The sequence below is a fragment of the Anomaloglossus baeobatrachus genome, chromosome 2 (assembly GCF_048569485.1).
Source record: "Anomaloglossus baeobatrachus isolate aAnoBae1 chromosome 2, aAnoBae1.hap1, whole genome shotgun sequence".
NCBI lineage: Eukaryota > Metazoa > Chordata > Amphibia > Anura > Aromobatidae > Anomaloglossus > Anomaloglossus baeobatrachus.
The window spans coordinates 259,630,918-259,648,625 of NC_134354.1; the positions used below are offsets into that span (position 1 = coordinate 259,630,918).

General features: G+C 43.8%; 1 protein-coding gene across 4 annotated transcripts in view; it reads left to right on the forward strand.

The window, feature by feature from the left end:
* The window catches only part of DCAF6 (DDB1 and CUL4 associated factor 6), a 254,186-nt gene that overhangs the window by 135,387 nt on the left and 101,091 nt on the right, over positions 1–17,708 (forward strand). For all 4 annotated transcript variants that reach the window (XM_075335793.1, XM_075335790.1, XM_075335791.1 and 1 more), the window contains exons 9-11: positions 7,865–7,958; positions 9,220–9,333; positions 14,665–14,844. In XM_075335793.1, coding sequence (XP_075191908.1) covers positions 7,865–7,958; positions 9,220–9,333; positions 14,665–14,844 — 388 coding nt within the window. The remainder of the gene's footprint in view (positions 1–7,864; positions 7,959–9,219; positions 9,334–14,664; positions 14,845–17,708) is intronic.

Consider the following 17,708-nt stretch of genomic DNA (forward strand, 5'->3'; position numbering starts at 1 on the left):
CCACAACGTGTTAAATGTCCCATCCTGGTCCCCTATTCTGTCATTCCACACACTTACAAACACACACATACACACACACATACACACATACAAACACGCACAAACACACAAGCACGCACGCACATATTATATGCTCACCTTACCTTCCGTTCCATCGCCGGTCTCCTGGGACTTGCTGTTCTGAGGTGCGGACCGTGTATAGGGTTACCATAACGACGAGGGAGGAACTTCCTGCCAGAGCGCTGACGTCAAAGGCAGAGCCGCTTGCCTCTGATTGGCCAGCGCGCTGCCTTTGAGTAGCGATGACAGGAACCAGGAAGTTCCTGCTTCATCGCTATGGATGCAGATGCCTGGAGTAGAGCGGCGCGGCGCACTACATGACCTAGGAGGCAGGCGATGAAACGGAAGGTACACATTATATGCTCACCTTACCTTCCGCTCCACCGCCGACCTCATGGTACTTGTAGTTCACCGCGAACACGTCGCGATGTACCCGAGAACTACAAGAACCATGAGGCCGACGGTGGAACGGAAGGTAAGGTGAGCATAATACTGTATGTGTGTGCGTGCGTGCGTGTGTGTTTGTGCGAACATGTGTGTGTTTGTGTGGACTGGAAGTGCGGGTCAGAGCGTGGTGGATGGACGAAACCGGAAGTGTGTGAGGTGAGGATTTTGCTCGCACAGCAAAGCTTTCTCGTAAAGCAGGTTACAAATTTACAGAAAACTTTGCTTGTTAAGCAAAATTCTCGTTGAGGGGGTTACTCGTTAAGCGAGGTACCACTGTACATGAAAACATTAGAGAACAGCTCTAGATACAGTTGTGCTCAAAAGTTTACATACCCCTGCAGATTTTTGGCTTTCTTGTCCTTTTTTCAGAGAATATGAATGATAACACCAAAACATTTTTCCACTCATGGTTAGTGGTTGGGTGAAGCCATTTATTGTCAAACTACTGTGTTTTCTCTTTTTAAATCATAATGACAACCAAAAACATCCAAATGACCCTGATCAAAAGTTCACATACCCCAGTTCTTAATACCATGTATTGCCCCCTCTAACATAAATGACAGCTTGAAGTCTTTTGTGGTAGTTGTGGATGAGGCTCTTTATTTTCTCAGATGGTAAAGCTACCCATTCTTCTTGGCAAAAAGCCTCCAGTTCCTGTAAATTCCTGGTCTTTCTTGCATGAACTGCGTGCTTGAGTTCTCCCCAGAGTGGCTCAATGATATTGAGGTCAAGAGACTGAGATGGCCACTCCAGAACCTTCACTTTGTTCTGCTGTAGCCAATGACAGGGCGACTTGGCCTTGTGTTTTGGATTGTTATGTTGGAACGTCCAAGTACATCTCATGCGCAGCATCCGGGCTGATGAGTGCAAATTTGCCTCCAGTATTTGCTGATAACGTGCTGCATTCATCTTTTCTTCAACTTTGAACAAGTTTCCTGAGCCGTTCTAGCTCACACATCCACACATCATCAGCAATTCACCTCTGTGCTTTACAGTAGAAATGATGTTCCTTTCATCATAGGCCTTGTTGACACCTCTCTAAATGTAACGTTTATGGTTGTGGCCAAAAAGTTTGATTTTGGTCTCATCACTCCAAATTACCTTGTTCCAGAAGTTTGGAGGCTTATCTCTGTGATGTTTGGCATAATGAAGGTGAGATACGTTGTGGCATTTGCGCAGTAATGGCTTTTTTCTGGCGACTCAACCATGCCGCCCATTTTTCTTCAAGTGCCTCCTTGTTGTGCATCTTGAAACAGCCACACCGCTAGTTTTCAGTGAGTCCTTTATTTCAGCTGATATTATTTGTGGGTCTTTCTTTGCATCCCGAACAGTTGTGGCCGAAATGTTTGTTGATCTACCTGATTGTGGTTTGGCTTTTACAGAGCCCCTGATTTTCCATTTGTTAATCACAGTTTGAACACTGCTGACTGCCATTATCAATTCCTTGGATATCTTTTTGTATCCGTTTCCTGTTTTATACAGTTCAACTATCTTTACCTGTAGAGCCATTGACAATTCTTTTGCTTTCCCCATGACTCACAATCCAGAAACGTCAGTAGCTGGATGACAGATGCAATAGTCTATCTGGATCCCAGAAACTCACTCAGCTTTTATGCACACACCGATTACAAGCAAACAGGTCACAGGTGAGGATGTTACCTTTATTAGCCATTCAAACCTATTTGTGTCACCTTCTGTGCATGTCATCACCAAAATCACCAGGGTATCTGAACTTTTGATAAGAGTCATTTGGATGTTTTTGGTTGTCATTATGATTTAAAAAGAGAAAACACAGTAGTTTTACAATAAATGGCTTCACCCAACCAGTAATCATGAGTGGAAAAAAAAATTTGTGTTAATCATTCATAGTCTCTGAATCTGGCGGGGTATGTAAACTTTTGAGCACAACTGTATATTACTATATATATATATATATATATTAAAGGAAACTTGTCACCAGGATTTCTCAATTTAAACTAAAGCCACCACCCTTATCTGCTGTATTACCATAGTCCAATGATCCATACCTAAGCCCCTAACTCCCCCTTACATAGGCCAAAAAAAGAGAATTTTGTTTACTTACCGTAAATTCTTTTTCTTATAGTTCCGACATGGGAGACCCAGACCATGGGTGTATAGCTTCTGCCTCCGGAGGACACACAAAGTACTACACTAAAAAGTGTAGCTCCTCCCTCCGAGCATATACACCCCCTGGATAACCAAATATAGCCAGTTTAGTACAAAAGCTGAAGGAGGACATCCACCCACAAGTAGAGATAGAGCAAAACCCGGAACAACCGGAACCTCTGTCTACAACAACAGCCGGTGAAAACACACGGAAAAAGAAAACTGCCAACAGGCAACAGGGAGGGTGCTGGGTCTCCCATGTCGGAACTATAAGAAAAAGAATTTACGGTAAGTAAACAAAATTCTCTTTTTCTTCATCGTTCCTTATGGGAGACCCAGACCATGGGACGTCTCAAAGCAGTCCATGGGTGGGAAATAAACAGAAAACTGAGAAGTAGGCAAAACCTAACTTCACAAATGGGCGACAGCCGCCTGAAGGATGCGTCTGCCCAAGCCCGCATCTGCCGAAGCATGAGCATGCACTTGGTAGTGCTTCGAAAAGGTGTGCAGACTAGACCAAGTGGCAGCCTGACAGATCTGCTGAGCCATAGCCTGGTGCCTGAAAGCCCAAGAGGCACCGACAGCTCTGGTCGAGTGCGCCTTGATCCCCGGCGGGGGAGGCACCTGAGTACACTGGTAGGCATCGGATATGGCCGACCTAATCCAACGAGCTAGGGTCGGTTTAGAAGCCGAGAGACCCTTGCGCTGACCTGTGGTCAGCACAAAAAGAGCGGTGCACCGCCTAAGAACAGCGGTGCGTGACACATAGATCCGGAGCGCCCACACCAGATCTAAAGTATGCAACGCTTTCTCAAAGCGATGCACAGGAGCCGGACAAAAGGAAGGCAATGAAATGTCCTGGTTAAGGTGGAAAGGAGACACCACCTTAGGGAGAAAGTCCGGAGTCGGACGGAGAACCACCTTGTCTTGATGAAAAACCAAAAAAGGTGACTCCGAAGAGAGCGCAGCCAAATCAGAGACTCTCCTGAGAGAAGTTATGGCCACCAGAAAGACGACTTTCTGTGAAAGTCGAAACAAAGAAACCTCCCTAAGAGGCTCAAAGGGGGGTTTCTGTAAGGCCGTGAGGACCAGATTAAGGTCCCAGGGATCCAAAGGCCGCCGGTAAGGTGGAATGATGTGAGATGCGCCCTGCATGAAGGTGCGCACCTTGCAGACCGGACTGTAGAAAGGACAGGATGGTCGGCAAGGAAAAAGGCCAAGGGGCATGCCCGGAAGAACGACACCAGGACAGGAAAATTCTCCAAGTCCTGTGGTAAATCTTGGCCGAGGAAGACTTCCGAGCCTGAGTCATAGTGGAGATGACTTCGGGAGGAATGCCGGAAGCCGTCAGGATCCAGGACTCAAGAGCCACGCCGTCAATCTGGGAGCTGCAGAATTCTGGCGGAAAAACGGACCTTGTGAGAGAAGGTCTGGGCGGTCCGGGAGATGCCACGGCACCTCTACGGACAGACGGAGCGGGTCTGGGTACCAAGCTCGCCTGGGCCATTCAGGCAGATGGAGTCAATTTGAACTCCTGTCTGGCCTGTAGTCCAGTGGTGTCTATCTTTTTCTGGTTTTTTTTTTTTTTTGTTTTTTTTTTTTAAGCGTGCACAAAAGTGCGGTCGACAACAGTTTTCTGCACCTTTAAAAAGAACATTGCTCATCAGAGGCTGAACGGAGTCCAGAAATAACTGCTGCCTCATTATAGTGAATGGGTCCGTCGGAGGTTTCACCTGAACCACGTATTTCGCAGATGTAGATGGAACTCTGATGTAAGTGATCAGCACAGAGCACATGATAAATGTGAACTGATCCAAAATGTTCTGTGCCCAAATTTCCACAAATTGGCATTCAACTCATCCCTCAAAAACACAAGTCCCTACTAAGTTCTGTAATCTATTAATGGAAATAAGGTCTTCCATGTTACTTGTAGCAAAAAGGCTAAGCAGCCTTCTTACCTCAGAACCCTGGTATCTCCAGAATTAGATCAGAAAGACCTGGTCGACAGTAATGTGAGCAGCCTCTTCTTACCTCAGCATCCCTGGTGTCTGTAGTGTTTGATCACAAAGACATGGTGGAAAGTAGTTTGAGCAGCCTCTTCTTATGTCAGCTCACTTGGTATCTCCCTTTGTAACCTCAGCATCCTGGAGTCTCTGGTATTAGATCAGAAAGACAAAGTGGACAGCATTGTGAGCAGCAGAGTAAAACGTGCGGACTGCCATCATCCAGGTTTTGTCTTTACACAATACCCAATCTGTACCATGTACACTTACCTTTTGCAATTGTTTGATTACTAGCAATGTGTGACTAAGGTACTTTCTTTGTCTATTGTTTACATATTTTTTATTTTAATATTTGGTTCAAACAAAACAAATTGTTCACACAGTAAAATTTAACAACAATTTAAGGGTGCTTTACACGCTACGCCTCGCTAGCTATAGCTACGATGTCATGCGCGATAACACCCGCCTCCGTCGTACGTGAAATATGTGGTGCACGCACATACCTTGTCAGCAACGTCGCTGTGACCACTGAACAATCCCTCCTTCAAGGGACAGGTGCGCTCTGCGTCATAGCGACGTCACTAAGCGGCCGGCCGATAGAAGCGGAGGGGCGGAGATGAGCGGGACGTAACATGCCGCCCACCTTCTTCCTTCCTCATTGCTGGCGGAACGGAGGTAAGGAGATGTTCGTGGCTCCTGCGGTGTCATACATAGCGATGTGTGCTGCCGAAGGAACGACAAATGACATCGCTACTTACCTGACAACGATTAACAACCTCTCCAAAACGATTTTTGTCTTTTTTGCGATTGTTTTAGGTCGCTCCAGCCTGTCACACGCTGCGATGTCGCTAACGACGACGGATGTGCGTCACAAACACCGTGACCCCGACGATATATCGTTAGCGATGTCGCAGCGTGTAAAGCACCCTTAAGTTAAATTACAATCTAAAGTTAAATTAATCTTTGTCTATTGATCATCAGTAGCATCCCGCTGTTGGTATTACTGGCTATTAAGCCTATCGAGTATATCTATTTATTCACAAACTATTGCCTGCATATACAATTTATGGTTTGTTGTAATAGGCTGACTACATTATGCTCTTTCCTTTAGAATATATACATATATACAGTTAGGTCCAGAAATATTTGGACAGTGACACAAGTTTTGTTATTTTAGCTGTTTACAAAAACATGTTCAGAAATACAACTATATATATAATATGGGCTGAAAGTGCACACTCCCAGCTGCAGTATGAGAGTTTTCACATCCAAATCGGAGAAAGGGTTTAGGAATCATAGCTCTGTAATGCATAGCCTCCTCTTTTTCAAGGGACCAAAAGTAATTGGACAAGGGACTCTAAGGGCTGCAATTAACTCTGAAGGCGTCTCCCTCGTTAACCTGTAATCAATGAAGTAGTTAAAAGGTCTGGGGTTGATTACAGGTGTGTGGTTTTGCATTTGGAAGCTGTTGCTGTGACCAGACAACATGCGGTCTAAGGAACTCTCAATTGAGGTGAAGCAGAACATCCTAAGGCTGAAAAAAAGAAAAAATCCATCAGAGAGATAGGAGACATGCTTGGAGTAGCAAAATCAACAGTCGGGTACATTCTGAGAAAAAAGGAATTGACTGGTGAGCTTGGGAACTCAAAAAGGCCTGGGCGTCCACGGATGACAACAGTGGTGGATGATCGCCGCATACTTTCTTTGGTGAAGAAGAACCCGTTCACAACATCAACTGAAGTCCAGAACACTCTCAGTGAAGTAGGTGTATCTGTCTCTAAGTCAAAAGTAAAGAGAAGACTCCATGAAAGTAAATACAAAGGGTTCACATCTAGATGCAAACCATTCATCAATTCTAAAAATAGACAGGCCAGAGTTAAATTTGCTGAAAAACACCTCATGAAGCCAGCTCAGTTCTGGAAAAGTATTCTATGGACAGATGAGACAAAGATCAACCTGTACCAGAATGATGGGAAGAAAAAAGTTTGGAGAAGAAAGGGAACGGCACATGATCCAAGGCACACCACATCCTCTTTAAAACATGGTGGAGGCAACGTGATGGCATGGGCATGCATGGCTTTCAATGGCACTGGGTCACTTGTGTTTATTGATGACATAACAGCAGACAAGAGTAGCCGGATGAATTCTGAAGTGTACAGGGATATACTTTCAGCCCAGATTCAGCCAAATGCCGCAAAGTTGATCGGACGGCGCTTCATAGTACAGATGGACAATGACCCCAAGCATACAGCCAAAGCTACCCAGGAGTTCATGAGTGCAAAAAAGTGGAACATTCTGCAATGGCCAAGTCAATCACCAGATCTTAACCCAATTGAGCATGCATTTCACTTGCTCAAATCCAGACTTAAGACGGAAAGACCCACAAACAAGCAAGACCTGAAGGCTGCGGCTGTAAAGGCCTGGCAAAGCATTAAGAAGGAGGAAACCCAGCGTTTGGTGATGTCCATGGGTTCCAGACTTAAGGCAGTGATTGCCTCCAAAGGATTCGCAACAAAATATTGAAAATAAAAATATTTTGTTTGGGTTTGGTTTATTTGTCCAATTACTTTTGACCTCCTAAAATGTGGAGTGTTTGTAAAGAAATGTGTACAATTCCTACAATTTCTATCAGATATTTTTGTTCAAACCTTCAAATTAAACGTTACAATCTGCACTTGAATTCTGTTGTAGAGGTTTCATTTCAAATCCAATGTGGTGGCATGCAGAGCCCAACTCGCGAAAATTGTGTCACTGTCCAAATATTTCTGGACCTAACTGTACATGCATGATTATACAATAAGCGTTATTTGACCCATGCTAATGCATGCTATAGTCACAGTACAAATGTATTTTTATTATTGGTATGATGCTGCCTCCTAGTGGACACCTTGCCAATTTTAGCTTGTATTTTAATCTTTTCTAAGTATTACAATTCTATTAATTTCTGTGTCTTCATGTACCCTGGGTATAAGTTGTATCCAAGTATATTTCATCATAGCGTTTTGGATAAAACCTAGTTTAAAGTTTGCCAGGGACATCGGACGTCTCGTGTCTCCCTATTGTTCCTGGTCGGCTTTTCATACTTTGTTTCCCTGAAATACAACTAGATTTCAGAGTAAAGCATATCTGGCTGCAGTCATACAGCCAGGCTCTAATTCATGGTTCTGGCAGCATGAATCTAATGACATGTTGCCTTTAATGACCATAATATATTTTTCATTATTAAGGTTCGACAGCCACCACTTAAGCGCCTCAGGTTACGAGGAGATTGGTCCGATACTGGGCCCAGATCAAGACCTGAAAGTGAGCGAGAAAGAGATGGTATGTATGATATTTTGCCATCTACTCATTGTAACTTTTTTGTCAGTATATAGTTATGTTGTATATGAAGTTTTGTTTTTTAACATTTTTTTGTTAAAGCTATTAATACCTTCATGAAATTATCAGTTTTTGTTTTTGATCTTTTGTTTATTTGAAAAATCAGTTGTGGTTTTATATTCTACTATTCAATGTACTATCAATCGGTGGAGCTGTGTGGGGGGTCCTATTTTACATTAATACCATTTTAATTGTTTTTATTTCAATTTTTGGCTTGGAGTTGTCATTGGAGAATTTTTTTTCTTCCTTTTTGGTTCAGATTTTACCATACAGATCATTTAATTTTATTCTTGAATAGATCAGACTTTGAGACCCAGCAACACCAAATAGGTTTATTCTTTTATTTATTGTTAAACTGGAGAGATGGGGTAATTCCGTTTTTGTATATATATTTAAAAATTTTTTTTTTTACTTTAGTCCCTTTAGGGGACTTGAGCCTTTTCCCTATTCTGCAATAGTACAATGTTACATGGTATACAGAAAATGATGTGAGGTTTGAATAGCAATTGCCTACTCCTTGATAACCTATGTAAAGTTGTGAGCAGATGAAGGATAATATGACTGCAGTATAAGATTATACTAGGTTTGCTTTTTTTAGTGTGTAGATGGTTATAGGTCTTTGTAATACAGTGCTTTACAGGAGGCCGCGATTTATACTATAAGCATAGTATTCCCGGATATAGTATAAGCTATTAAACAATTGCAGATTTCTGCCCCCTAAAAACTAAAAAAAATAAGAAAAAAAAAAAAAAAGATTTTAAAAATATATAAACATTTGAATCCTCCTCCCTGTTAAAAAAAATGAAATAAAGAAAAATAAACATATTTGGTATCACTGCTACTATAAAAGTTTAGTTTATCACAAAAAGGATTAACTCATTCCATAAACGTTGTAAAGTGAAAACCAAAAAGGAAAACTCCAGAATTGTGGAGTGTTTTGTGTTTTTTTTTTTTTTTAAGGGAAAAAACTATAAAGGGTGATCAAAACATCATATATTCCCCAAATGGGCATCGATGAAAATGTCAGCTCACGACGCAAAAAAACAAACCTATCACACAGCTCTATTGACATAAAAATTCAAGCACTGTGGGACTTATGGGCCACAATTTTTTTTTTTTTTTATTGCATTTAATCCTATAAATTAGAACGACAGTTACTGTTTAAAAATATATATATATACAGTAAATATTTTCATATTGGTAGGTGATCAGGTGACGAATGCATCCTTAATGCAAAGAATGTCTGACATGCTTTCAAGATGGTTTGAAGAAGCAAGTGAAGTTGCACAAAGAGGAAGAGGAAGAAATCAAAACAGAGGTATATTCCCAAGCAAAGTAATATGTGTAGCTACATTTATCTCCATTATCTCCAATATCAAGACACAAGAGTCTTTAAATTCACCAATAATTGAAAAAACCCCATAGACATCATGATACAAATGTATAAAACATTTTATTAGTAATAGTGCACAGGGTATTACAAAATTACAGAGCAATAGTCAAAACTAACCGGAATGGGTAGTGAAGGAAGAGGGGAGAGCCCCACGTGACCCAGGAAGAAGGTCAGTTTGTTAAAAGCAGGACCTGCCAAACAATCTAATAAGAGTAGCAGCCAACTATCCATAGAAGGCCCACATAGGAACCAATAATCCAGAGTGCCACTAGTCAATAACCCAAAACATAGACAGTAGCCTTATGTTAGGTCATACATCCGTATAACTAAGGCCTGTGTATGGGAACCTGACATGAAGGCCAGGGTATGCCATACAAAAAGGCTATAACCCCATAAACAATCAGGGGTGCCCAGGTTGTATAGCTCAACCGACTAACTATGAGGCATGGAGGCTTACCCGTAAAGGCAGACAGTCCACGGATCCTGAGGGGCACGTGGACTGTCTGCCTTTACGGGTAAGCCTCCATGCCTCATAGTTAGTCGGTTGAGCTATACAACCTGGGCACCCCTGATTGTTTATGGGGTTATAGCCTTTTTGTATGGCATACCCCGGCCTTCATGTCAGGTTCCCATACACAGGCCTTAGTTATACGGATGTATGACCTAACATAAGGCTACTGTCTATGTTTTGGGTTATTGACTAGTGGCACTCTGGATTATTGGTTCCTATGTGGGCCTTCTATGGATAGTTGGCTGCTACTCTTATTAGATTGTTTGGCAGGTCCTGCTTTTAACAAACTGACCTTCTTCCTGGGTCACGTGGGGCTCTCCCCTCTTCCTTCACTACCCATTCCGGTTAGTTTTGACTATTGCTCTGTAATTTTGTAATACCCTGTGCACTATTACTAATAAAATGTTTTATACATTTGTATCATGATGTCTATGGGTTTTTTTCAATTATTGGTGAATTTAAAGACTCTTGTGTCTTGTGTTTAAATGCATTTTTGAGTCGTTGCCTATAACTTTTGGATCTCAATGTTATATCTCCAATATCAGCAGGAACATTTCCCTGCAATGACAAAACAGTCCTGTCATAGAATCATAGAATGGTAGAGTTGGGAGGGACCTCCTGGGTCATCTAGTCCAACCTCCTGCTCAAAGCAGGATTCACTAAATCATCCCAGACAGATGTCTGTCCAACCTCTTTTTAAAGACTTCCATTGAAGGAGAACTCACAACCTCTCGTGGCAGCCTGTTCCACTCATTGATCACCCTCACAGTCAAGTTTTTTGTAATATCTAATCTGTGTCTCCTCCTCATCAGTTTCATCCCATTGCATCTAGTCTTTCCTTTTGAAAATGAGAATAAAACTGATCCCTTTACAGTGTGACAGCCTTTAAGATATTTGTAGAAACTATTAGGTCTCCTCTCAGTCTTCTCTTTTGCAAGCTGAACAATCCTAAATCCTGTAACCGTTCCTCGTAGGACATGGTTTGCAGACCAGTCACCATTCTGGTCACTCTTCTCTGAACTTGCTCCAGTTTGTTGATATCTTTGTTAAAATGTGGTGCCCAGAACTGGTTTAGATCTTGTTGAATCGTCTCTCTCTCTTCTCTAGTATTAGCTATTCCTCCTAGCTTTGTGTCATCAGCAAATTTAATCAATTTACCCTTAATTCCTTAATCTAAATCATTGATAAAGATGTTGAACAACCCGGGGCCTAGGACAGAGCCCTGTGGTACCCCACTTGAGACAGTCTTCTAACTGGATGTGCAGCCATTTATGACCACTCTTTGACTCACTAAGCCAGTTAAAACAAAAAACTTGGGGTCCCCCCCCCAAATTGGATCACCAGCCAAGGTAAAGCAGACAGCTGTGGTCTGGTATTCTCAGACTAGGGAGGTCCACTGTTATTGGACACTCCCCAGGCTAAAAATAGCAGGCCACAGCCACCCCAGATGTGGCGCATCCATTATATGTGCCAATCCTGGTGTTTCGCCCCAACTCATCCCGTGCCCTGGTGCGGTGGCAAGCGGGGTAATATATGGGGTTGATGCCAGATGTGTAATGTCACCTGGCATCAAACCCTGGGGTTAGTGATGTCACGTGTCTATCAGATACCTGACATCACAAACCCAGTCAGTAATAAAAAAAAATAGACAAAAAAAAGTTTTATTTGAAAAAACACTCCCCAAAACATTCCCTCTTTCACCAATTTATTGAAAAGAAAAACAAATCCAGGTCCGGCATAATCCAATAAGGGGGTCCCACGACAATCCATACCATAGTCCATGGGTCCCCAATTCCAGTCCTCAAGGGCCGCCAACAGTGCATGTTTTCAGGATTTCCTTAGAATTGCACATGTGATAATTTAATCACCTGCACAGTTGATGATTCCAACACCCATGCAATGCTAAGGAAATCCTGAAAACATGCACTGTTGGCGGCCCTCGAGGACTGGAGTTGGGGAACCCTGCCATAGTCAATGTCCCAGTCAATGAAGAACAGAATGTTCCCCATTGGCTGGGAGAGTAATGCAGTGGCCTGAGCGAACATCAATAGCCCAGGTCACTGCAGGGGATGACGAGTGCTGCTTCAGAGGTTAGATGAGATCAATACCTGCTGTGACGATCTTCCCTTCACTCCTGTCAGCGCTGTCACTGTCTTCTATGCCCGCCACGTTCTCAGCAGTATCGCCCGTGACGTCACCGCTAGTGACGTCAGAACGCAGCGGGAATAGAAGGCAGTGACAGCGCTGACAGGAGTGAAGGGAAGATCGTCACAGCAGGTAATGATTTCATCTAACATCCTGATGGCAGCGATCGTCATCCCCGCGTCTGCCAGCTCTGCAGGGTGAGAAGCTGCTGAGCCTGCAGTGCGAGCAGCAGTGGGGCTGGAGCGGGACACAGACTGCACGGGCACTCCTGCTCTCCTGAGCAGGGGGCCCGGTGCTGGCGATGACACCGTGGGTGGGGAGAGTACGGGGTGCGGGGGAATGTGTGGGGGGGTGCAGGGAAAGGGGCGGGGACTCCACGCACTGTACCCGCCCAGCAGGGCGGCAACATGCTGTTCCAGATTTGCATGTCAACATGATCCTGCCCATTTTAACATGAAATGACCGGAAGCAGCTAAATCGTGGCAGGAGCGGTCACATGACCACTCTGAGCCAGGTGAGAGGGGCTGACAGCAGGGCAGGTAAGTGGTCTCTATCTACTTACCTGCCCTAATGTAGCCCAATAGGGTAATAATAAAAAAAAAGTCAAAATAAGCCGGATAACCCCTTTAATGTACAGGCCACAAACAATGCCTAATATCTGCGGTTGTTTGTGTGCTGACACTGAGGTCAGTGGGTGCTCTCGTCCGCTGGCCCGGCCGCCTTTAGAAAGACAGCATGAGCCAGGACTGATCCTAACTGAACGCCCGACCTCCTTAACCGTGGGTGCAACACTACTCAGACAACAGGGTGAGGGAATCACAATATTAAGACTTTATTGGATCCCCAAACAATTAACGGCATATGGCACATAACCAGCAAAACCACAGAATATAACCGGCAACAGTTCCTCACCCTTCCGCTGGCTCACCAGGGATTTAGAATGTCCATGCCTCAGAGCTTCCAGGGCTACTTACTCCAAACCAGCAGCACCCAGCTTTCAGCGGGCACCCACCAAGAATGGAATAACGCCAGATTTAGGAAGCTGGCTGAGGTCCGCAAAGTCTGTAGTCCGGTGACTATATTGTCCCAAGCTGGATTCCTTCCTTAGGTAGTCCTTGATATCACAGCCGAATCCTTGTATTCGATGCTGAAGTCCATGTAGTGTTATAATCCAGGTTCAGCTATGGCTTGCCAATCGGATCCGCAGGTCCTAGATTGGTATCATGTAGCAAGAGTCTACCTAGGCAATGGACAGTCCACCTTCTTGTACCCCTGAGCTCTCCATCTTCACGATTGGTGGATAAAGGCCCAGTCACACTAAACAACTTACCAGCGATCCCAACAACGATACAACCTGATGGGGATCGCTGGTAAGTTGCTAGGAGGTCGCTGGTGAGATGTCACACTAAGCGACGCTCCAGCGATCCCACCAGCAACCTGACCTGGCAGAGATCGCTGGAGCGTCGCTACACGTGGAAGCATGCTGCGCTTGGTAACTAAGGTAAATATCGGGTAACCAACCCGATATTTACCTTGGTTACCAGCGCACACCGCTTAGCGCTGGCTCCCTGCACACCTAGCCACAGTACACATCGGGTTAATTACCCGATGTGTACTCTGCTACGTGTGCAGGCAGCAGGGAGCCGGCTTCTGCGGATGCTGGTAACCACGGTAAACATCGGGTAACCAAGAAGCCCTTCCCTTGGTAACCCGATATTTACCTTCGTTACCAGCGTCCGCCGCTCTCACATTGCCAGTGCCGGCTCCCTGTTCCCTGCACTCCTAGACACAGTACACATCGGGTTAATTACCCGATGTGTAAACCAGCTATGTGTGCAGGGAGCCGGCACTGGCAATGTGAGAGCGGCAGACGCTGGTAATGAAGGTAAATAAATATCGGATAACCAAGGAAAGGGCTTCTTGGTTTCCCGATATTTACATTGGTTACCAGCGTCCGCAGAAGCCGGCTCCTGCTGCCTGCACATTCAGTTGTTGCTCTGTCGCTGTCACACACAGCGATCTGTGCTTCACAGCGGGAGAGCAACAACTAAAAAATGGCCCAGGACATTCAGCAACAACCAACGACCTCACAGCAGGGGCTGGGTTGTTGCTGGATGTCACACACAGCAACATCGCTAGCAAGTTGTGCCTCAGCAGCGATGTTGCTTAGTGTGACGGTACCTTAAGACTTAGCTCTTATTGGCTGGATCTCAAGCCGCATATAAATTATCCGTATTAGTAATTGTCTCTGACAGTAACAAGGTAGACAGCCCAGCCACATCGCATCCAACAATACAATGTAGGTTCACACAATTGATTTGTCTGGGTATCTGATCCTCTCTGGTCAAGGTAATTACATGAGTCAACAAGAACTTTAACACTAGACTCCATAAAACGAAACAATGAGGGCTTATCCCCCGTTTTTATAATTAAAATATCTTCATGTCCGGCTGAATGTTAAGAAACTTTAACCCTTGCTAGACACTGACAAAGTCCATGTCGTCACAGTTTGGCTTTAGAATTGAGGCTCATCAAGACCAGCTCCTTACGGTAAAGGCTGCATCTGCAATGATTGTAATGATATTTTCCACACGATGCAGGTGGATTGCAGGCAAGCCCATCAGTTTCCCAGCCTGCTAACACAAGTACAGAGTCACAAGCAGCAATGTCCGATCCGCCTAATGTGAATCCACCTCCCAGTAATCTTGATGAAAGTTCATCTGCTGAAAATATGCAACAATCTTCATCGTCCTCATCAGAAAAGTCTAGTGCTCCTTCTGGTAAGCGTGTTCTATGCAAAAGAATATAAACTGTAATCTGCATTGTGATGGCTGGAGTCAGAGCTGCCAAATTGAAATTATATTTTTTCAGCACATATTATCCTGAAACCACAGTCAATTAATATTTTACAAACATTTTGGAAAACTTTAATGAACTGTTATGAATATGAGTGATTAAAGAAAAACTCCTGTGAACTATCTGGCTCACTCTCTTTGCTTGAGCCAGAATTCTCTTTTACAGTGTAAGTCTATGGAGTCTCATTCTGAGGCTCCATAGAATTACCTTGTAAAAGTCGCTTCTGGGTCACGCAGAGCACACCGTAACCTGGTCAATCTGCAGATCGATGAAGTCACAACAGGAGAAGAGTGGCGCTGGACACCGAAGACAGCACTAAGTGAGTATAGTAACACACTGACTGTACAATACATACACATATACAAAGATTTAGGGGGAAAAAAGTTCATGGGAGTGCTTCTTTAATTTCAATAGCTTATACAGACTGTCCAGGAATTTGCTGCTTTTTGGAACAGTGTACATTTACACAGAATTGCTGATGATTACAGGGTTTGATTAGTTACCTATAACTGATGTAAAAAAGCATCAATAAAATGACCTTTAGGCTACATTCATTCACACATTCGTGTGCGATCTGGACCAATAGTCTCATTAATCCATACACATATTTATTCTAAAAATGGTCTGTTTTTCATATGTAAAAACAAAAACAGTTGTGTGAATAGTGCCTATAAAGAAGGCACCAATCTGACTGGACAGCCACAACCTGATGATTTGACTAAATAACACTTAGAGGCAGAATTACTGCAGTGTGTCCCTACTGGCAGGTTAAAGATCCTGACTTGATAGCAAAAGCTGGGTCCAAACTTCTAGTTTCTCTAATCTTAGCATGCAGAACTGGATCACACAACCCTCCGTGTCACTCCTCGCTGTTTTGAACTAATCCAGTGAGGTCACATCCTTTACTATGCAGTTACCTATCGGTAACATCATTAGCAGAACAGTAACTGCTTTGTGAAGGATACGGCAGCGCTGGATTACTTTAGAATGAGTTCTCACTATAACATATGAGATCTCGAGCTTTCGCAGCGCTCTGCATGTCAGGATCCTACAACCCAGAAGTTCAGATGTGACTTTTGCTGGAAAGTCTGGTCCTTTAGCCTGCCATTAAGGACATTTCACAGCGTTTTTGTTAGAGAGTTATTTAGAAAAATCTTCAGATTGGTGATCGGTCCTCTTTAAGTACACGTGTCTGTTAAACACTTTAAGGGACATGACTAGGCATGTCCTAGTGCGGACTTTGATTTCAGTCTGTAATCATATTGCAATTCATGGGGTTAACTGGCTAAGAGGCAAAAATTTGAATTGACACGTTTGTCAAATGAGAGAACATGGTGATTTTACACTCTGCACTCATAACACAGGAGGTTTAGGGTGCCTTCACTTATCACCCCTCCTCTGACCATCGGAACCTCTACCAATCAGTATAACTGGGCTCCTGGGTCTCACATACTCAAGTTTCATTACATCTAGGAAGAATTTTTATGGTGCAATCACCCTGAAACTCCATTCAAAGTCTTCAGCTCGATGGACAGAGCCATGCAGAGCAGATATGTTAAAATGATTTCTGCCTTAAATACCCCTTTTAAAGAAATCTATTACTTGTAGGACTATGTAATATGTTCACCTTTGAAAATAATTCTATTGCTATGTTCATCATAAAAAACAGTTATTATTAAAGAGGATGTCAACTAATGATGAATTAAAAAAAAAATGTTCAAGTGCTGCAAAACAAAAACCATACTCGCACAGCAAACCAGTGCTGCTAATCCGTACCACTGCCCATGTTTCCTGCTGGTCACCATGCTGTTTATGGCGGAGGTACGTATCTGACCACTGTAGTCTATCAGCGGTCACCCACAGTAGGAATTGTTTTATTCTTTATTTTTTGTATTTTAGAGCCGCCATGGGCCAATTTTTAAGTATGTAAGTAGTCAACAACCTATTTAAGTGTAAAGGCCACTTTACACACAGCGACATTGCTAGTGGTGTCACTGGTGAAAGCACCCGCCCCCATCGGTTGTGCGTCACGGGCAAATCGCTGCCCGTGGCGCACAACATCGTTAACACCCGTCACACATACTTACCTGCCTAGCGACGTTGCTGTGGCCGGCGAACCGCCTTTTTTCTAAGTGGGCGGTTCGTGCAGCGTCACTAAGCGTCCGCCCAATAGAAGCTGAGTGGCGGAGATGAGCGGCCGTAACATCCCGCCCTCCTCCTTCCTTCCTCATTGACGGCGTCCGCAGGTACGATGTTGTTCCTCGTTTTTGCGGTGTCACACACAGCGATGTGTGCTGCCGCAGGAACGACGAACAACCTGCGTCCAAAAGCAGCAACGATATTTGAGAGTAGAACGACGTGTCAACGATCAACGATATGGTGAGTATTTTTGATCGTTAACGGTCGTTCCTGCGTTTCACACGCAACAATGTTGCTAACTAGGCCGGATGTGCGTCACTAATTCCGTGACCCCAACGACATCTCGGTAGCGATGTCGTTGCGTGTAAAGTGGCCTTTACTCCAGGAACTTGTTGAGTTTTTTTTATTTCGCAAAGACTTCCCCGGTAGCTTTTTCTGGCAATGTACCAGTGTTCCTACATTAATCATTTTTCTTCTGGGCAATTTTCTCCGTTTTGACAAACACTAAAGCAAATTATTTTATAAGAATGTGTAAAAATTAAGTTTTACCTAGGAGGTTGAACCAAACAGATCTTGAGACGCCAACAAACAATTAGAGTTCAGTATGTACAGAAGAATACATGCTGTCTACTCCTATATTTACATGAAC